Below are 22,362 nucleotides of genomic sequence, written 5' to 3' on the forward strand. Positions count from 1 at the left end.
GGTCTTTTTGAGGAAGTAGATCGTTCTCCTTTCGCTCTTTTTGAGGAGATTTAGAAAGGCTGGGCCTGTAAGGCCAATGAGTAGACTTTTTAAGGCTTTCTTAGGTCGCTCAAGAGAAGAGTGAGAATGGGCTGACCTTTTACTCTTATGTGAACTTCTGGAGGATGATGATGCCTTCTCACTGTCTTCAATAGATACTGGCTTCCTTGCCTTAAGCTTCTATAGCCATATCAGCAGCCGCCCCTCATTGTCTTGCGAGATTTTATTAGGAAAGGTTTGACATACCTTACACTCTGTGGTCTTATGATGGGGATAAAGGCAATAAATGCAGTCCTTATGAGAGTCATCTGAATGGAGCCTCATCTTAGAACAGGTACCACAGGCCATGAACAGGCTCTTCTTCTCTTTATCTGACCTGACGTCAAAATGTCAAAAATACAGACCCAATATGAAGTTAAAGAGTAATCTGTATATATCCTAAAGCAACAAAAGGGTTTAGAATCCTTGGAAAAACTGTAGAATAAGATGACTGAGCAGAGCTCAGTGGAGACTCCCTAACACGACATGCGGTAAAAAATATGAGGGACTGGAGCTTCTCACAGAAGTGTTCTAGAGGTCAAAGCAATCTGATTGGTTGAAACCTATATTTAGTCTCTTTTGTTAAAATGACTATGGTATGTTACAAAATTAAAGAGCCTAGGGCCTCTTCTAGTCTTTGTTTAACATTGCATTGCTAATATAATGTACCATGGCACTCCCATCTCGACGACGGGGAATGATTCAAGCATGTGAATCGATGAAGGTTCCAGTACTGGAGTAATTGACAGTTATAGCACAGTACTGTGTTGTACGGGGAAAAAGGTCAATGATGACATATTTTCTCTTCTGAATTTAACTTATTATTGGTTACTTCTTCCACTGGATTCAGCGCCTTAGCCCACAAATGTGCTCAGTTTTTTTTTAATGGAGCGGTTTTGACACTTTTTTTTTTTAGGTAAGCCATTACCTTCTGGTTTTACTAATATTATATTTATCATATATTTACTTATAGGGCTGTCAGCCCTCTTCTATTATTGTATCATTCGCATTTTTATTCCAGCCTCTACACCATACAGCATGCGGCAATGGGTCAGCCTACTTCAGGCATTGGCTGACTTGACTGTGAATGATTGTATGTTGCCCTTTCACAAGAAGCACATCTACACACAAAGTTGTTCCTTTTAGTGCAAGAGACTACCATGGATATGTGAGCTTTTTGAGGCCCAAAAATATTACATTTATGCACTTTTTTTAGATTGTCGAGGCCTTGCAGCTATTCCACGATATATACTGCGAAAAAAACATACATGCATTGACATAGCCCAAATGTTAGCAGACCACTTTGCTAATTCTATTTAACATATTATCGTAATGTTTGTTAGGATGGGGCATAAAATAATCAAAGGGTTTCCAAAGGTTTGTTTAGGTTTCATCTTATATTATCATCTCTGTGACACAATGCAAAACCGGTTTGTTTCAAGGTATCCATATGGGCTTTATCCCACATAATCCAATATGTGCATGGCTGATGGTCTACTAACCTGTCTCACCCCGTGGCTATACACACTTGTAGGCTTTCTCCAAGACTGAATATGAAGTTACAGGTTGAATAAATTATCAATCAATCAATCATTTGTAAAGCGCGCTACTTACCCGTGAGGGCCCTTAAGGTGGGAGGGGGGGGAGCGGCTCCGGATCAGTCGAAGAGCCAGGTCTTGAGGTCCTTCCTGAACGTGTGCAGGGTCGGGGAGCGTCTGATGTTCACAGGAAGCTTGTTCCAGGTCTTGGCAGCGATGTAGGTGAAAGCTCTCCTGCCGGTTTTGGTTCTCCGGATGCGGGGGACCTCGGCCAAGGCGAGGTCTGCGGAGCAGAAGCCCCTCTTGGGTACATGGAAAGATAACCTCTCGTTGAGGTATTTGGGTCCGATATTGTTGAGGGATTTGTAGGCGTGGGTGAGGAGTTTGAAGGTGACCCTCTTCTCAACGGGGAGCCAGTGGAGGCCCCCTAGGGGTTTGGTCATGTGTTCCTGGCACGGTGTCCCGTGGACGAGTCTGATGTGATAGAGTATTATGGCATTACAAATGAAGAGCATATAAATGCATTTGGTTGTGTTTGCAAGACACATTTATTTTCCCACTCTTGACCTTATTTTACCATTATGTGGAACTCATAATCACCCTTGTGAAGCTATTCATTCAAAGGACTTTGATAGTTAAAATGGGCAAGGATAAGGAAATTAGATACAGAGAAATGTCCCACTAAAGATATGCTTCTAACCTTTCTACTCATAAATCAGAAAAAAACAGTTGTTGCATAAATTAGGAGTAAATTTACGAGGGTGAATACACGACTGCTCATCAAGATACTAAACACTCGGCAAAAAAGTAAGTGTGTCTTGAGAGCACAAACAAATGGATGTGCATGCACAACCAACAATCTCAAATACCATATAATACTTTCTCACCTCAGAAATAAATTATACACTTGCTTGCTTCATTTACAGATTTGAACAGCCCCACGGCGTATATATTCACACAGGAGATTGTTTCTGCAGACCATAAACAATGCACTTATTGTATACTTTGGTATAAGACCTATAAGGCTAACCTGGAATTGAAAATGCCTCACCCGAATGACAAATTAAAAGAAGACCAATAACAAACACACATTTGAAAGCTCTATAATTGTTTTATTTCATTGCTTTGTTACTCATACAAACAACCAACATAATGATAGTGATCGGAAAGGAAAAGGGGTGTGAACAGAAGAAATCATAAAAACAGCAAAGTTCTGTGGTTATTCTCAAGAGCTACATCTATAAACATGGTGAGAAATATAGCAAAGAAGGAAAGAGGATAGCATTGCGTTAAAAAACCCAATAAAGATTGTAAACAGAAAACAATCACAAAAAGTAAAGTGAAATGTTAAAAAGTGGTGACAGCGATTTATCAAAATAGAGCCTCCGTGATGTGTTTCAAGACAATGGGAGCCCAGAACATGTACGTGTCAGCAGTGAAATAAGGCGGCAGAGCATCCTGTGCATGCTGGAACGCAGCCCTGGCACCTCCACTGCACGTACAGTCCTAAAGCCCCGCAGCGAGCACAGTGCTCTGATCAGGAGGCGAGCACAAAACAGAAAACGCGTTGACAATGGCAATATGCTTGACCTCCTCACTAGACTATGGAGAGTAGAAACATAACAAAATCCTGCTGAAGTGCACAACAAGGACAAAAGGGTTCGTGCTGTGTATACCTTGCATGGAAGACATAAAAAAACGTGTGATGACAGTGCACGTTTCAAATGTAAAATTATTCCTCGTGCATTGCAATGGAGGCAGAAGGATACGGTCAATAAAAAGGTGAGACTATTGTGGGAGAATCCAAGATGCAATTGCCAATGTCTCATGACACTGGCTGAAATTTCCAACTATAAAGAAGGCAATGGCTGAAGGAGATTAAACATAAGTCCCTTAGAATATGCGTAGAAACAATGTGCGACATAAATGGTGTAAAGGCCATTACACGTCAAACCAAATTAGTAGAAAAAGGACAATAAGGCAGAATTTCTTCACTTCACCTATCTGCAATGAATGTCTCCTCTCACAAAATAGAAAAGCGTACACTTGCATAAAATACATTACTACCAAAAAGCAGATCACCTAAGAGTCCTCTCTTTGGTGTCTGTTCAATCGATTTGTTCCAAAATGGAACAAAAAAAAAAAAAAAACATTCTAGTGATAGTATGCAACAACAAAAAACAAGCATTGGCATAGCCAATAGGTCTCACCATTGGGACCTTATAAGCGTTTAGGTATGCAGCACATTATCCTATGTATTGTGTTGCTAGGTATTGAATACAAATATAAATAAAAATCCCATTTAAATATGCGCTAGAGCTGACCCATTTTCTAATACTTAACGTAAACAAATACAGAAATTGCCTGTTACAAAAGAATAAATACTATTTTGTCTCCAGTTCAATTTCGTAACATTAATCTCCAGGCCTTTACAGAATCTTGACAACAACTAAGGGAAGAGCACAAGTACTTCAGCACGGGTCAGCGGTGGTAAAGTGTACAGAATCCTAAGGCGAGCAAAAATGAAGTCAGCAAAAACAGGACGGTGGGAGGCAAAAAGTCTGAGGAAACCACCCCAAGAATGCCAGGTCTAACAACTATAAGCATGGGAAATTAGAACAATTGAATGGTTGTGCATTCTTCTTAGCGAAGTTCTTGAGCAAATTTAGCTGATCCTTTGAGCGAACAGGGAATTAAAATTGATGCAATGCAATTCTCCACTATTTGAAACTGCACCTCTATCTATCTGAATTTTAATCAGTCTGAATAATGCGCAGGTTAAAGTACAATCTGAGAAAAGACATAATTTTTATAGCAGCGCCACTCGCGCCACCCTCGACAGGCTCAGCCAACAATGCGAGGTGAACTCACCTGCGCACAGGGCAGCTGCTTCTGGCCTGAACCATGGCGGCCGCGCACCTTGAGGAGATCGTCCATGAAGGCGCCACCTGCTTCATCTGCTTGTATTTCTTCACAGAGCCTGTGACCCTGGACAGGGGCCACAACTTCTGCCATCCTTGTATCTCAAAATACGAGGTGGACCTGTCTGCAAACTTCTTGTGCCCGCAGTGCAAGCGGACCTCCGACCAGGCGAGGCTGAGAGCCAACGTGCAGCTTGGCACCATGGCGAGCCGGCTGAAGCGCCTCAGCCTCCAGCGGGGCCCGGAAGGCAGCCACTTCTGGTGCCACAAGCATGACGAGAGGCTGAAGCTCTTCTACAGGGACGACTTGAGGACAATCTGCATAGTGTGCAGCCTGTCCCGCGAGCACAGCTCCCACACGGCTGTGCCTGTGAAGGAAGCGGCGCAGGAGTTCAAGGTACACCGCAATGCACTCGTATTGTCCTGGTGTCGACAAAAGGAAAATTCTCACCCGGCTTGCAACAGACACTTCGTTTACACATATAAATTTAAAAATTAAAGAAAGAAGGCGTCAGCAAACGCGGTCCCCAAAGTGAAAGAGGACCGTGCTACAAATAACAAACAAATACTTCACTTTAAAAAAGCGACCCCCCTTTGAAGAAACGGTCCCCGAAGGGTGCCCTAAAGATAATGTAGGCGTCAGCAAGCGCGGTCCTCAAAGTGAAATCGGACCGGCAGGAAGGGGGGCGGGAGCATAGTGAACACGGCGGGAAAGGGGGCAGGAGCAAAGTAAAACAACATGAAATTAGGAAACAAGCCCACACAAAAAACAAGCGCCGCCGCTAAAGTGAAAGCGACCACGCTGTGTTTAATTAGTAACCTGATCCATGACAGGGAGTGAGGAACCATACTCTCGGACTACACCGCTGCCATTTTGTTTTGCACCACCATTTTGTCTTGCCCTCACTCAGGCTACATTGATTCTGTAATTCTCCTCTCTGTAGTATTTTGTGCCAAGTAGCCCTCCCCGCACCTTGCGGTTAAGCCAGTCTCATGGCCACGCTTTAGGCGCTGAAACACTCCCTGCAGCTGCTTATGACCTAACCCTGTCCGGAATGCACCTTATCCGTGCTTATCTGTCCGCGCCGAAAACAACGTCCGTCCCTGCACGCCTCCCTCTGTCTAGGCACGTACATGCTCGTGTTGTGCAAACCTTGCATCCATCACTGATACACGCCCATTACATACACAACTGCTTTATTATAGATCAACATTTGCAGACCTTGGGGAGTGTCTTGCTTGAGTGGGTGTCTCATGTTATAAAAGATTGTGAGCTGCGGAGTGAAGGGGCAGTCTCCTGAGAACTTACGTGATTGTACTTCTAGGATAACTGTTCACGGCTGCAGCCGAATAAACTTGTTTTTCACGAAGCAGCAGAGTGTCCCGTGTCTCTGTAAACTAAGGCAGGTGAACTCGAAGATTTCAGGCGTGCCCTGCGCCGCCGGACCTCCAAAAAACTCTGGTTCTTCAATTGGCGCCCCCAATGTGGGGCGGCTTCAGAGGTCGCGGTCAAGCCTGAGGGTCACGAGAAGTCGGGTGAGAAAACTCCAGAGGATGCGCACCACGTGATCGACTCCGGCATGTCGCAAGTGGACCGGAGGTCTTTTCAGCGCGGTTTCCCCTTCCCGACGGCTGCCCTGACTGCCGCCCTGCCTTGGTTCCCCTTGTGGCGAAGATTGGTATCGCGAGACAAAATACGGGCCTCTGCTGACGCGAGAAAACATTTGGTCAGGTAAGAGTGGGTAGCTCCCACTCTCTTTTGTTTTTGGGTTTCTTTGTTCGACCTTTGCAAAGGCCGAAACCAAGGGGTAAGTACGTATTGTACAGACCAAAGAAGTCTAGTTTACCCTTTGATGTTTGGTAAGAGACTAGTGGGGTTCTTGTGAAGATGCCTGGTCTTAGTAAATTTCGTAAATGGTGTTGCTGTTGTTGTGACAGGGACTCCAGACTGCAAGAATCCTGCCCGGTCCCTCCGGTAGGGACGCCCAATTATGAATTATATTCTAAACATGGTTATGGTTCTGTTGTTTTCAACGATCTTTGGATCAAATACACCAGCAACGATGGTGTCCTTCAATGGCCAGCAAACGGTAGTTTTCAACCCGAGATCTTGGACAATTTAGAAGAAAAATTATTTAAAAGAAAAGCCCGGCCGGCGATGTTTGACTCTTTCCGCCTATGGCGGAAAGATGCCAAGCAGAAGGAAATTAAGCAAGCGAAAAAGGATAAGAAATAAAGTGCAATGAGCATAATGGAAGCAGCGAAAAAACTTAGAACGAGATAGAGGGGAATGTTGAAGTAACTTGATAGGCAACATCGTATGACCACTGACGAATGTTATCCTTCATTACCTTATGAGCAACAATCAGAAAAAGATGAACTGTTGACCCAAGTCCTCAATTCACCTCCACCATATGCACCTCAGCACAATGCTCTTGCCCCCGTTGTAGGGCCACCACAACATGGCGCTGTGGTACATCCTCCCCCGCCTCCTCCACAACCGCCGGTGATCCATCCCTTAATACATTATCCTGCCCTTGCACCATCAGGACCCCAAAACGCCTCCACCCCATCAGCTCCGCATTCTGTCCCTCCTGTTAGTATCCCTTCATTGACGCATGCCCCCATAGACAGTCCCCGCATTTCTCACACGCCCACTCTCTTGGATACTATTTTTACTCCCATGCTGAAACGCATGTCTTCGCTTCGCAGACAAGCTCGCAGTCAGCAGCCAGTTGGCCGCGAACGAGACGAATTAGACGGATTGGCCCGAAGGTGGATCACTAGTGGTTCTGACTACGGAACAGAGGACATGATGTTATTATTTAATCAATGGGATTCCCCCATTCAAAGATATGTGTTCGATCAAATGTGTACCATTTTGGGAGACATGTGGGAGGACGGCGGACTGGGTGATCGCCCCACCGAATTAGTTAAAATGCAGAGGGACTTCAACGTAGGTCACACTGTTCAGATCGGCGAGGTGAGGGAGGCGGTGGATATTGTCCTCACTTTGCGGGGGTCCTATAATTGTAAAATGGGGATGCCCATAACTCTCTCACATACAGTAAAAATGCACCCTATGCGGGAAGTACCACCCGTATGGCGAGAGGCGACAGGCAATGCTGCCGATGGCAACGTTGTGCCCGCTCATTTCCAACGTGTCTGGGTTCATGTTCCCTGGAAACGTTCTGAAGTACTTGCCCTAAAACAGACGCTGCCCGATCCCCGCAAAAACCCAGCAGGTTATTATAAAGAACTGACACAGACTGTCGATGCCTGTGTTATGGACTTGGCAGATATAGACATGTTAATGGGAAATGTGGTCCCACCCCAGATATGGGGTGGGACCATGGATAAGGAAAGAAGACCATGCTGCTGAGTTTGGTGACACCTGGGCTAACATTACTGCAGCAGACACCCGCCAAGTGGGTGGTGCCAAACCAGAACAGTTGATCACTGAACTCCCTGGCAGAATATTAACGCTGATGAAAACATTCATGCCCCCTCTGAGGGTTAATTGGGACAAACTCTCTGCATGTAAACAAAAGAAAGACGAAAGCGTCTCCGATTTCTTTACCCGATTCAAGGAGACATTTACCGACCACAGTGGCCAGGACCTTAGTACTGAGGGTGGTCAACGGCTATTCGTTGATAAATTTGTTTCCAATCTCCTTCCAGAAATATCCACTAGATTAAAGGGCTCTGAAAGTGCTTGGGCTGTTTCTTCCTCCGCTCAAATACTTGCCACTGCCCAATATTATGAAAATAGGGACCAGGAGGAGAAAGAAAGGACAGACAGGAAAACGAAGGATCTCAAGACGAAAGTACTCCTGCAGCAGGCATATCCTCCCCAACCACGTCCTCAGTCACTGCAACAACACACCCCACAGTTCTACAAACTCATACAACGGCCTGGCCCCATTATTCCCTGACCACCTTTAGGTCCAAACCAATGTGCCTATTGTAAGGAGGAGGGACACTTTAAGAACAGATGCCCTGTGCTATTGCAGCGTACCGGTGCTCCGCCGATGCCCCGGGGCCGAGGAGGATACCAGCCTGCCCCTCGGGGTAGAGGCCGCGGAGCACAATCCCATGACACCCGGCCCCTGCTTCCCCAATCTTCCGCTAATTATTTCAATCAACTAAGTAGCCAATCTGCTCACTATTACAATGATGATTATGATGTTCACTCTGAGGGACAGGATTTCCTTACACAATAGGATTGCCCTAGACAAAGGGAGGGAGTAACATCGATACCTGTGGACCAAAAGGGTCCTTATGTGGCACAAGGCATTGGGTGTTACTGAACCTTTTCTGGTGGACACCGGCGCTAGTAAGAGTTCTGCGATGCGTGCTAAACTCCCTGACGCACCTTTGTCTGGCTTAACAAATGTTTCCGTAGGGTTCTCTGGAACACCGGTGTGCAACCCTGTTTCTACCCCCTTGCCATTGTCCGTTGGCCCTTGCTACCTAGAGGCCCCTCTTATTCTCACCACCGGATGTAGGGAAAATTTGCTGGGCCTAGATTTACTTAAACGACTACATGCGACAATTTATTGTTCACCAAGTGGTGTACACTTGACACTTGGGAGGAAAATAATCTCCCCTGTATATTTGTCCAAAAATGAATTACCCCTTGAACTTCAAGCTTTACCTACCTCTTTATGGGGCCAGGGCCCTAATGATGTTGGCGGTTTACAAATTCCCCCATACACCATCACACTTAAACAAAATGTCAGATTACCCCGCATTCCGCAGTACAAGATTTCTAGTGAAGGTGAGAAGGCACTCCTACACATCATTTCTGATCTTATTCACAAGGGTGTAATTGAAGAAACACGAGAGAATGTCTGCAACAGCCCTGTGTTACCAGTTCTTAAACGCACAGACCCCACTCAGACCCCTGTTTATCGCTTTGTTATTGATCTTCGAGAGGTTAACAAAATTGTTATTCCCCAGTTTCCCGTGGTCCCCGATATAACAGCACTATTGACTGTGTTGCCCCCCTACTGCTGGCTGGTTTTCTGTCATCGACCTTAAAAATGCTTTCTTTAGTATCCCCATTGCTGAGCATAGCAGGGATCTTTTGGGATTTTCCCTAGGGGGCCGCAGTTTCCGCTTTAAGAGAGCTCCCCAAGGCTATTGTGAAAGTCCATCTATCTATAGTCAAGCTCTCAAGACCCAACTGGACACTTTATCTATTCCTCAGGGTGCCACCCTAATACAATATGTGGATGACTTGCTAGTTGCAGCTGACTCCAAGCAACTGTGCAAACAAGTGACATTGGCCCTCTTACAGCACCTAGCAACACACAAACATAAGGTCTCCCCCTCCAAATTGCAATATTGTCGCCAAGAGGTTACCTACTTAGGTCATCTCTTGTCGAAGGAGGGACGCAGACTGACCCCTGAACGCATACAGGCAATATCTCAGATGGCTGCTCCAACAACGCAAAAAGAAGTGCGAGCATTCCTAGGCATCACCTCCTATTGCAGACAATGGATCCCAAATTTTTCCCTTTTGGCAAAACCCTTATTGGCCCTTACACTGAAAGACATACCACACCCTCTCCCTTCGACACCTGAGTGCCAACAGAGCTTCATCGATCTACGTACATCCCTATGTTCCGCACCTGTCCTAGGCACTCCAGACTACACGAAGCCTTTCACTCTCTACGTCCACGAGAGGGAAGGCTGTGCATTATCAATCCTAACTCAGGATTTCGCCAACAAGCAATGCCCTTGTGCCTATTTTTCCAGCACACTAGACCCAGTGGCTAGAGCTTTGCCAAGTTGCCTCCGCGCAACAGCAGCCACTGCATTATCAATACGGCAATCAGCTGGACTGGTGCTAGATAACACCCTTATGGTGATGGTTCCTCATGCAGTGGACACACTCCTGAACAGAACAAGAACACAGCACCTTACGAGTGCGCGTTTGACAGGCTACGAACTAACACTACTGGCAAGCCCATCCATATTAAGCGATGCAACACCTTGAACCCTGCCACATTGTTGCCCCTTCCGACTGAGACGCATACACAAGATGCCCATGATTGTCTCTTTCGCACAGAGGAAGAAACGAAGGGTAGGATAGATTTACAAGACACCCCGCTTTCTGATCCCGATGGCACCTTGTATGTGGACGGGTCGTGTTTCAAGCTGCCAAATGGCGAGACCACAGCAGCTTACGCAGTCACAACTTTGCACACAGTAGTGGGCACAGCACATATACCACACAACTCAGCCCAAGCAGCCGAACTTATAGCTTTGACTAGAGCCTGCATATTGGCAAAGGATAAAAGAGTGAATGTCTATACCGATAGCCAGTATGCATTCGGGGTGGCACATAGTTTTGGCCGCTTATGGAGAGAAAGAGGGTTTCTTACTTCACATGGCACTAGGATACAACATGGCCAGTTAGTAAATAAACTTCTCGACTCACTCACACTGCCTACTCAAATAGCGATAGTTAAATGCAGTGCACACAAGAAAATAACAGACGATATTGGCAGAGGTAATGCCTTTGCAGATCAAACAGCCAAAAACACAGCCCGAGACATCACAAGCCGTATGTGTGTTGCAGGCCCTGCCAGGTGGATTGCAGAAGGAGGGATGTGTGAGGACACAATTGAGAGTGTGAAAACGATACAAGCTGAAGCTACCCCGGAAGAACTAGCTAAGTGGAGAGAAATGACCGGAACACTGGATGATACTGGATGCTGGACAGAGTTATCTGAACAGCAACGTTGGCTGTTACCAGACGCATACGTACTCCCAGTAGTTACCATGGCCCACGGTCCTGCTCACATCAGTGCAAAAGGGATATGCAAACTCCTAGCCCCTGTTTGGCAGAATTCTGGTATACCCAAATGTGCTGACAATTTAGTGAAACACTGTATAGTGTGCTTGATGCATAATCCAGGAAAGGGCACCCCTACTCCAGCAGGTCACTTTGCACCCCCAACGTACCCCTTCGAGGTTTTACAGATTGACTACATACACATGGATAGATGCAACAATCTGAAGTATGTACTTGTGGTGGTATGTGCCTTTTCCAAATGGATCGAGGCCTATCCCCTCAAAGACAATACAGCCTTGTCTACAGCCAAAGTCTTACTGAAAGAGTTTTTCCCTAGATTTGGTTTGCCACGTATGATCTGGTCAGACAATGGAAGTGAATTCGTTAGACAGATCATGCAGAAAGTCTGCGCTGTTTTAGGCATAAGGCAGAAATTCCATGCTGCTAATCACCCACAATCAGCAGGCTTGGTAGAACGCTATAATGGCGCACTAAAGCTGAAACTTGCCAAGGTGCAAGCCTCGACCGGCTTGAACTGGCCAGATGCATTACCCCTTGCTTTATTATCTACCAGGGTCACCACACACTCCCGTATGGGACTGAGTCCCTTCGAGGTTGTGTTTGGAAGACCAGCAAATGTATGGGGTGTCCCTAGGCCAAAGAAGTATTCCGACATCGAGTATCCTCTGTTGATTGACTATTTACATGAACTGACAAGTAAAATGCGTGCCCTTCACCAACAGATCCGTGATTCCTTGCCTGAAGCCTCCAGTGACGTTGGCCATTCCATCCAACCAGGGGATTACGTGTGTACCAAGAACTTCCAGAGATCCAAGAACTTGGAGCCTCGGTGGAGGGAGCCACGCCTAGTGTTACTGGCCACAAGGACAGCTGTTAAAGTTGCTGGAGGCAAGAATTGGATTCACGGTGTACACTGTAAGAAAGTTCCCTTGCCGCTGCCCTACGACCAGTGGGTGCGTGAGGGAATAGGAGACTTTGAAGGTGAGAAAGTACCGCGTTTTGTGCCTTTTAGTGATGCTAATTTAGAATTTACGGCATCAGAGAAGGAGGACGATGATGTATTACAGGAAGCCGTGCCACCTCCACTAAGGTTGGACACTTCTGATCCACAGACTTTGTTTCAAGACCAGACGGTGCCTGGCTCCACCAGGTATAGTCTAAGACCAAGAACAATTACTAACAAATGAACTATATGTATATTTCATGATACAGTTGCTATTGACATCTCCTATCCAATTAGGTTGCAGGGTCGTGGTAAGAGCCTTGGTTCGTGACCAGAGTAGTGGCCATAGGCCTGCGGGACCGGCAGTGTCATAAGACGGCTGACAACCACGGCTAAGTGAAGAAGGAAGACTGCCACGAGCAACACCTAGAGGACAATGGAGAGTGCACATCAAAATATCTACAAAAAAGCACATATAAAGAGTAAATATCGTAAAATGTTATAGAATAGATGTACCATAAGCTTGTGTGTTTTGTTGACATTATGTGTACTACTTACAGGGATATCTTAGGTGATCATTATGTCTGCAACACGTAATACGGTTTCCCCAACGGTTTCTCCACATTTGTTTCACACATTACCCGACCATGAGCAACATAGGAGGAAAGAGTACTTCAATAATACTTTCATCCAACTTCTACACCAACACCAATTGGTAATAAACACAACTGATTGTTGGGTGTGTGGACTCCTGCCACATACAATTAGCAAGGGAATACCATATCTAACCCTGCCTTTCACTTTCAAAGGGTCCGCCTGGGCCTTTGGCAGCGTGTTCGCTTTTGCGCGAGAGAGAAACAGGGTGAAGACCAGCAGTGGGACTGATGTTAGCAAGGACCCCTTGGTCAAAGCTATACTTAGTATGATGGCACATTACAAAGAGAAAACGGACATTCCACCAGCAGAGTGTCAACCATTTGAGACATACAATGGCTCTTACTTTTTCCAGATTTTTCAGAAGGAATTATACCGGCACATCAAAAAGGACCAACCACTGATTTGGGTGGTACCCCATACAGGCCACTTATGTATAAAAGGGTCAGGTTCCAATGCTGATGCTCAACTGGAAACCAGTATCTGTACACATACATATTCATATCCATCCACGATCTCCACCCCCATTGGTGACACCCCAAGGCCAATTTTTCAGGGTTCTGTTATATGGCCTTTCTCCTTCATCCCACCTACACAGCTCCATCTACTCATCATCATCATGCACCTATCAGGCCCCGGAGGGGAGTCATTAGGGCAGATGATACGGCTGGCCAGGAAGCCAGCGGAGTGAAGCGGCAGTCTCCTGAGAACTTACATGATTGTACTTCTAGGATAACTGTTCACGGCTGCAGCTGAATAAACTTGTTTTTCACGAAGCAGCAGAGTGTCCCGTGTCTCTGTAAACTAAGGCAGGTGAACTCGAAGATTTCAGGCATGCCCTGCGCCGCCGGACCGCCAAAAAACTCTGGTTCTACAATAGGAATGCAGCTGCCAGCCTGCATGCCGCTGCTCGCTCCCGAGAACAAAACGCAGTGGGAGTGAACCTTTGGAGGAGAGGTGGGACATGCACCCGCCTTTGGCCATTAGCATGTTTTCATTATTAAAAGACTCACGCAAAGGCCAATCCAATGTGTGGGAGGAGTCCGACCCACACAGAGAAGTTTGGAGTGCCCACAAGAACCCTCCCATAGAGCAACGAATGTGCGCTGCGCTAGGCTTGACCTAAAAAGGAGGTGTGTTTATGCTTATATTCAACATACCTTGCCGAATCTCGACATCTTTATTGCCAAACAGTCCTATATTTTGTCCACATAGCTAAAAATCGGATTTTTTAATCTGTATCGGACATAAAAGTGTCTTCCTGGTGAGGACCTTATCTATATTTCGATCTTAGATATAGTCACCTCTCTGGATGAAATCTATGTTCAGTAAAGTAAGTAATGCTTGGGGTGGTTACAGACCACCATAATCAGCACGCATACATATATGACAACATTTTGTGAAAGGTAGCTCCATTGTATCTTTTATTCATTCATCTACGATGTACGTTGGATTATTTAACCGTCAGTTAAAAAACACAGAAATCCAATCCCACCAGTTTATAATGCCTTTTTTTCTCTCCAAGTGGCCTGTTTGAAAACTACAGAAGGAAAGCACTACGAGCACAAGAAAGTCACTGGCAACAAATACTCAATCATGAGCTATTACTAAATCTGTTCTTGCGAATAACAAATTACATAAAGACAGACAAGCCAAACTATATACAGAAGTCAGAGGGTGATGGAGCACTCAACTGTCCTAAGAAACAGATCACCAGACAAGTGTCTAACCCAATTCCCCATACAAACTTATAAAGAGTTTACAGATTCCTTTGCAAGCAAAATACAGGAAATTAAAGAGTGTGCAGTTGCTTCAACTCTTTGAAACTTCCCATCACCTGCCCAGCTCTGAAAAAAGACCACTACAAGCGTGCTCAGTTACACTATCTTTAGTTCACCTCCAAAAACGTCCAAACCTGAATTTAGCAACTACAACTGTTGAGCTTCCAAGCAGACCATAATCAGGTTACTGTGATCTTAATTGCTAAAAGGATATAGGTATCACCTGCTTACGACCATCAACACCTATCTGCAGAAAGGATAATTCACAACCACTTTAATATTGCCAAGGTCGCCCTTTTGCAAAATGAAACTAAAATAAACATGTTATTTCCGAATGACAAACAACGGCCACCACATCACTGGTGTTTCCTTCTAGGCAAAGATGATTGATGAGTTGCAAGGATAAACCGATTCCAATCAGACTTCAAGAAGCACCAAAATTCAACACTCGGCAAACTGTGGACAACTCAGTCTGCATCATGGACGCAGCCTGTCACCTCACAACATTCATCCACCAGCCTGCAGTTTACACTGTAAACAACTCATTAATACCCTATTAAACTGAATTAACTTTTATAACAAAATCCCCCTTCTGGCACAACCAATCTTAGCAAATCATGATTGTCAGTTCCAAATCCTTATATATCTGTTCTGCTGACTTTAGTTCCCAAGGCACCAACCTTACACAAATTAACTCTTATCTTTCCACCAAGCCGAAGCTAAAAATGTGGCCATCTCAATTCATCAAGATGAAACAATACTCCACACAAAAGCTCTTTTCACAATGTTTTTGACCATTACTGCAAATGCATGCAACTGGACGGGACTGGGTTTCCTATCGCTATTTAATACTGAACTGTCAGAAAACAAAATTACTTTGCCAATCTCCCTTTCCTCTATAACGATTCAGAGTTAAGTATCAAACCCTGTGTCAAAAGGAGTTTCTCTGGATGATAATGTGTACGGGAAAGTGACTGGTTGTGGTGCTGGACAGTAAACTCCGTGCTGAACCCCATGTTAAGAACAAAGGGAAAGGACTGCAATAACAACTATGGGCCCAATTATGATGTCAGTCGGAAAGCCTCCGACCGCTATCCCTGGTTTGACTTCCGACTGTCTAATTACAATGTATGCGGTCGGAAATCAAACCAGAAGGTCATTCCGGTTGGCTTCTGACAGGCTCAAGGAGCCCGTCGGCAAGTCAGAACCGCAAAGTAATATCTTTAGGACAGCGTTTCCGCCATAGGGATTACGATATCTGTTTCACACAGCCTTTCCATGCCGGCCTTTCCGACATAGAAAGGCTGTCGGAAAGCGACTTTGGGGGCCCATAGCAGGGCCCTCTTGCCTCTGTGCCTACGGTTGTGGTGCCCCCTGTAAATCCATGCACTGTTAAGGTGCCTGCCTTAGGGTGCAGGGATTTACACAAGTTCCTTTTCTCTATGGGAGCTTGAACTGCAGCCGGTTTCCGACTGCAGCACAAGCTCCCATAAACAAATGGGAGTGAGCGACTGCACCACGCGCAGTCGCATTGTATTAATGCGGTTGGTTTAGATTGCTCGGCAATGTCGGTCGGAGGCAACTCTGACCGACATCATAATCAGGCCCTATGTGTATTAATAACACTTTAAAGACTGCAGAAGGCAGCACAGTATCTAACTGTGGCCAGCTGGAATACTGTCCTAACAGGCCTTCAGAATATTGACTCGCCACCTTAAATTTGTTCAGCATGTTAACCCCAAACTGATCTCTGCCATTTGTCATTTCGTGAGACTACTTTACAGTACCCTCAACTAACAATCCTTCATCAATCACTTAACACGAGTCGTGTGGTTGAACCTGAACGGAAGGATCCCAATGCCCTCTAAGTACTTCTCTGTCCTGCTCCAGTTAATTGTCTTTCCATCCAGATAAAGCCACTGTCAGCCATACTATATTGAGATTCTCTTTCAAGAGTTCTCACCACAAATTCTATAATATCACATAGTTCTGAACATGCCTTCTTTACACAGCAGCCTATACACTTCCAATAGGGAGTTACATTCGACTTTCGAATGTTGAAAGCTGGCACCTTTGTCGCGGTAGAATTCCATGGGCCACACACGTACTTTCAGCATAAACGAGTGTCATGTTCACAAGTATTATCTGGAACACAAAAAATCATTCTGAGATGTGTTACAGTAGAATGATTTACGTGGTCTATCCTGTATGGAGAGAGGTATAAAACGAGTGCCTTGCACGCCTACACTGAGTGTACTTAGAGTTGGGTTCACGCTTTACAGTGATCATATTAACACCTAAGGCAGACCCGTGTATAGACTGGTTTTCATGGGATCCCCCAGTGCTTTAAATGGGCCGGAACTGTCCAGTACGGAGTACCAGCACTTTTCTATTTTGAGAGGGAGAGTACCGGCACTTCCCAAGAGAAGTGCTATACTTTTAATTGGAGAGTACCAGCACTTCTCAGAAACAAGCAGGTACTCTGGTACAGAGTACCTGCACTTCTGTTTTTCCATTTCAAGCACTGGATCCCACGCGTTTATCTGAATGTGTGGTGCGCACCTTCTCTGCAGGTCGTTGGCTAGACGCATCTTTGGAACCGGTCTTGGTGTCAAGTGGGGCCACCAGGGAAGGAATCCGCCAATTTTTCACCTGTTGACTTTGGCGCGGCAGCATACTTTGGAACATAACCCAGCTACGTAGTGCTTCAGAGAGCTCGTGGTATGAGCTGTTGGCAGGGGGAGCAGAACCCGATGCCCTGAAGAAATCCCGGAGACCTGACCCAAGCGTCACGGGGATCGGCGATTGTGAAAGGCTCGTGCACTTGAGGCTGCGCTGCACGCCCACTCCACTTCATTGGAACGGATTAAACTTAAACGGGAGGAAGAACAACACGGCAAAAGAATAACACACGCAAAAGCCTGAAAGAGCTTTGTTTTCTTTACGAGGCCAGGTTTGCAGCGGGCGCTTTCCCACTTTGCCAAAGCGCAGTGAACACACGAGGGCCGAGGAAACCTGGAAAGCACAGCAGGTACATGGAGTGTTGTTAAACTGGCAGTTCACGGGCGCAGAACCAACTGCTCCAAAAATGAGGTTTTAAAGGAACACAACCCGATTTATCCGCGTCATGTCGGGAGGCAACACGACAAGACTTCCACTTAACATGCTCTGGTTATTTTAGGTGCACATACATTCGTGTTCCTCAGAAAGCCTAAAGAAAAACTGCTCAGGAAGTAATTGTTTGACGCCTGTAATTTGCCTTTTAAATAATATCTATCTCGTAAAAGGAGACCCACTGAATTACACTAAATAACTCGCAACGCAATTAACACAAGGGAAAAGCTACTGTCGTTTTCTAAATATTGTAGAATGTGTGGTAGAAGGATCTCTACAAAACGATATTCGCTGTGTACATGTCAGCAACTGAGAAGTGAGTATGCATTTCCCAACAGTGCCACCTTTAGGTAATGCATTCTGTTGCACGAAGCCATCCTGGAGCAGCATGGTTGCCATACACCTTCAAGCAAGAGATGGAAGCATTGAACAGTGCCCTCTCTTGGAAAACTAGAAGAAACACTAGCTGTGCACACATCGGGGCAGTGCCACGAAGCTATTGTAGAATCTACAAATAAAATGAAATCCATGCATACATTTGGAAAAGGGCACTCTGCACTAGAACATTTATTTTCGGTGAAGATGACCTCAGTCTATTTATGTTCTATGAACACATGTAGGTGATTCATCATTATTATTTATATGTGAAATATATGTATTGACACTACCAAATGTGACGACAGTTTTGCTCTATTGTACGGTCTGTTTTAGTCACTAACAGCCTATTCTTTCAAAGCAGTGGTCGAAGGGATTTAAGGTTTGAGAAAAAAAAAACAGGCATTTGAAGCAGTGTAAATACTGACATAAGCGGCACGGTAATAATAGTGGGCAGACTACTGGTAGGCCGCAAACATGAGTGCAAGGCGCTATGTTTACATTTGGGGTGTTATTGCATTGGATACAGCGCCTTTCGCCCCCTTTGCAGTAGGAAGAGCCCGTTCAGGATGTGATTAACTCAATAAGGCTTTCATGACTCTTTGCTTCAATCGCTCAGTGCAGCCCTAGTATTTGAGACTGGCAGCATACTGCAAATGGAATCCATTTCTTCTCACAAACCCATGTACTGAAACTCGCCAAGTTCTACACCCTTTATTGTGTCCCAATGCATACACACACTACTATGGTGTGGCGTCGCCCTGGCCAAGCCTAGACCACCAAAAATGGAGTAACCTATTTAGCACCCGAGGGTCAGGGCAAGAGCTCTGTCAATTTAGGCCCTGCTGCCCCTAAAGAATCCAACAATGGTTTATGTCTAAAACTGTATTAATATCATCCTAGCCGAAGCTTCTAATCTTCTAGGCAATGAGTGACTGGCACCCCCTCACTTTCCCTCCTATAAACACTCTCTGTAGCACCGGGCTCTACAGCTAAATGTATCGATTAGTGAGTCAGAACATTACACCCTGCTTGTGTCTGCAAGTAAATATTCCTCCACACTTCTTCTTGGGCAGTATTCTGAGAATACAGAACAATCAGGACAGAAAATAAACGGTTACCAGTCCAGAGATAGAAGCAATAAGTCAAATATTTATTTGCCAAACACATCAGTCCTCGCCTCGCTCAACTGACTTATTTCTTGTTCACTGCAGACAGCAGAGTTAACCCCTATTCGTTAGACAGTTTAGCTGTGCTTGTTCTGCTGATGTACCCGTGGGCATGTATATGCCCGATTGTCCAAATATGTGTTGTAGAGTGAAGCATCATGCAGTGGAGTGTCGTAGAGTGGTCTAGAGTGAAGTGGGATAAAGTGGCATAGAGTAGAGAGGCACAGGGTGCAGTAGAATTTTGTAGAGTAGAGTAGAGTGTCCTAAAGTGTTGGGCTGTAGTGTCATGGCGGAGGTATGTAGAGTGGATTGCAGAGAGTGGTATAGTCTAGAGTGACTTAGAGTAGAGGGGCATAGAGTGGCATAGCATAGAGTGGACTAAAGTGTCGTAGAGTGCCGTGGAGTAGCATTAAGTGGCGTAGCATGGAGTGGCACAGAGTGGAGCGGCACAGAATGGCAGAGTGGAGGAAAGTGGCACAGGGTGGAGTAGAGTGGCATAGAGTGGACTTTTGTAGAATGGAGTAGTGTCAGAGTCGAGAAACAAAGTGGAGCGGTGTAGAGTGATGTAGCACAGAGTGGACTACAGTGTCATGGAATGTAGAGCCGTAGAGAAGAGTGGAGTGGTGTAGTACCAAGTGAAGTAAAGTGGAGTGGTTTAGTGTGGAGTGGGTAGAGTCGAGTTCCAAGTCGGAGAGTGTAGTGGCGTATCGTACAGTAGAGTGACATGGAGAGTCGTAGAGTGTTGTGAATTAGAGTGTAGGACAGTGTACAGGCGTAGAGTGGAGTACAATATAATGGAGTGGAGTATTCAGTGTGGTAGCGCATTGCTATTACAGACAACACATTTTCATTTGAAATGAGTTTTACATTTGCATAGAAAAACTGTTTTACTGATAAAAATATTCAGCACAATATTAAAATGTGTTTCCATCACACTTCAGAATTGCAAAGAAAATGTGCTTCATTTGTGCTTTCCTAATTCGGATATATTCTGAAATATTTGCACAGTTTACATACATTTAGATTTTGTTGTGTGCTAGAAAAAATAACACCCTGCAGTCTTTCCTATCACATGGGTACCCAGCAGGATTGTCAGATAAATCCTCTCACTTTGAAGTCAGGCAAAGAAAAGTAAACACCAAGCTTCCTTGGAAGTGGGAGCCTGACATTCAGCCTCTGTCTTTAAATTCAAAGCAAATGTCACAAGATAACAATACAATTTAGAGGCCAGTTTACAGAAAGTGAGCACTCATGGAAGAATACAAGGAGGAATGATGAACAGGCTATACTCCACAGGAGGGACAAAGACATGCTGGACAATTTAAAACAAATAAAGACAGAAAATAGAAAGCAAGCAAATGTGAGTTGCAAACCACAAAGCCAATGGTAAGCAGTGGGCGGAATGCATTCACAGGGAAGCTTTCAAAATGTCCCCAAGATGTCTTCGCAAACAAAACAGCTGCGCTGTCTGGTAGGCTTCGACCTAAAAATCGATAGCAGAAACGGACTACATCCAACACCCTCAATGTCTGGCCTCAAGAAGTGGAATCCCAATTGGGACGTGCAGTCATATGAGAGCTCAAGGAAATCTGCCCCCATTCAACCAACAATTGAGGAAATTAGCAATTTTCTGAAGAACGTTTCATTTTTTTTTTTTTTGCCTGTAGTTGATTTGGAATTGTAAATGTGTCCATGATGGTGTGTGCAAACAACAGATAGGTATGGTCATTCAACCAGGCTGTTACAGTTCGATCTTTTCAAGGATACAATTTCAGTTAATGGTAGGGCTGATAAAAAATCTGTTCATACCTATAAGCGAACACTTTCCCCTGCATGGTCCAGTAGCATTTATTACACCGCAACTCTTTTCAATACACTGACTCAGTTCGAGACCAGCTTTTCAGATGCAAGTATTAATACAATAAAAATAAGAACATTAAAAGTACACAATAACAAACTTTCCCATCATTTAGCGCATTAAAATGCATTCAACTTGTTACCCACCACTATGCTGTGTTGTAAAAGTACAAATGTGCACTTACTTTTTGTTAGAAGTTCGTATAGTGCAGCAGCGTTCAGTCTGGTCTACTGTGATGCTATACACGTCTTTGGCATATGGCAGGTTACGAACTCTCCACTGGAAACTAGCCTTTGTGTCCTTCCTCATGAAGATGGGCTAAAGACACAGAAAGAAGAAAAAAATCAAACAACATTTTACACCTTTCCAGGATAAACTAGAAAATGCTGGTCATATTCTGTGCTGTTCTTCATGTTTTCCATAACAAAGACATACATACACAGATGTATTTTACAATTACTCTGTAGTTGAATTTCTTGCCTTTAATAGCATCAAGTGTGAGAATGAAACATTCATTTATGGAAGGCTACTCGAGGTCCCTCATTCGGGCATCTGTCTACCTGGGAGGCCTTCTTAGCACATTAATTGTGTAGATGTCTAGAACTGAAGACCTCAGACATCTATATTAAAAAACAAAACACAAACATATTTAATCCCTTCTGAGCTGTGTGTACAATCCAGAAGCACACTTCCTGTCTAAAACACAGAACCTCTCTTAATCACTCTCCCACCCCATTTAATTGCGTCATTGGTTGAACAGGTCCCATTTCAGCATTTGCCTGCAAATAATCACATGATAGAATTATTCTTGATGAACTGGAAGCAGGTGCAATGTGTTTGCAAGCCTGTAGGTAGCCACTATTATCATCCCAAAAGGAAGCCAAAACATTATATCTGTGTGCAGGAGAAATGATAAAGTAATCAGATAAAGCTGGGACAGATTGTGACTGGCCCCTCAGGGAGTGGATTGTATGATCACCTTCTGGGAGTGTTTAGCATATATGTACGAATGATTAGGAAGATTTCAAATAGGACAGCAGTCTCCTTATAGTGAAGAGCCTGAAAGATGAAGGTGCTTGTAGGTGTCTTGGGCCAGCCATATTCG

At 44.9% G+C, this 22,362-nt stretch overlaps 1 protein-coding gene across 1 annotated transcript in view; it reads right to left on the minus strand.

Annotated features, from left to right (window-relative positions):
- The window catches only part of DPCD (deleted in primary ciliary dyskinesia homolog (mouse)), a 125,164-nt gene that overhangs the window by 15,331 nt on the left and 87,471 nt on the right, over positions 1-22,362 (minus strand). The window contains exon 4 of the mRNA XM_085606463.1: positions 21,442-21,575. Within this exon, the coding sequence (XP_085462589.1) occupies positions 21,442-21,575 (134 nt within the window). The remainder of the gene's footprint in view (positions 1-21,441; positions 21,576-22,362) is intronic.

This window comes from Triturus cristatus, chromosome 1_2 (genome assembly GCF_964204655.1).
Source record: "Triturus cristatus chromosome 1_2, aTriCri1.1, whole genome shotgun sequence".
NCBI lineage: Eukaryota > Metazoa > Chordata > Amphibia > Caudata > Salamandridae > Triturus > Triturus cristatus.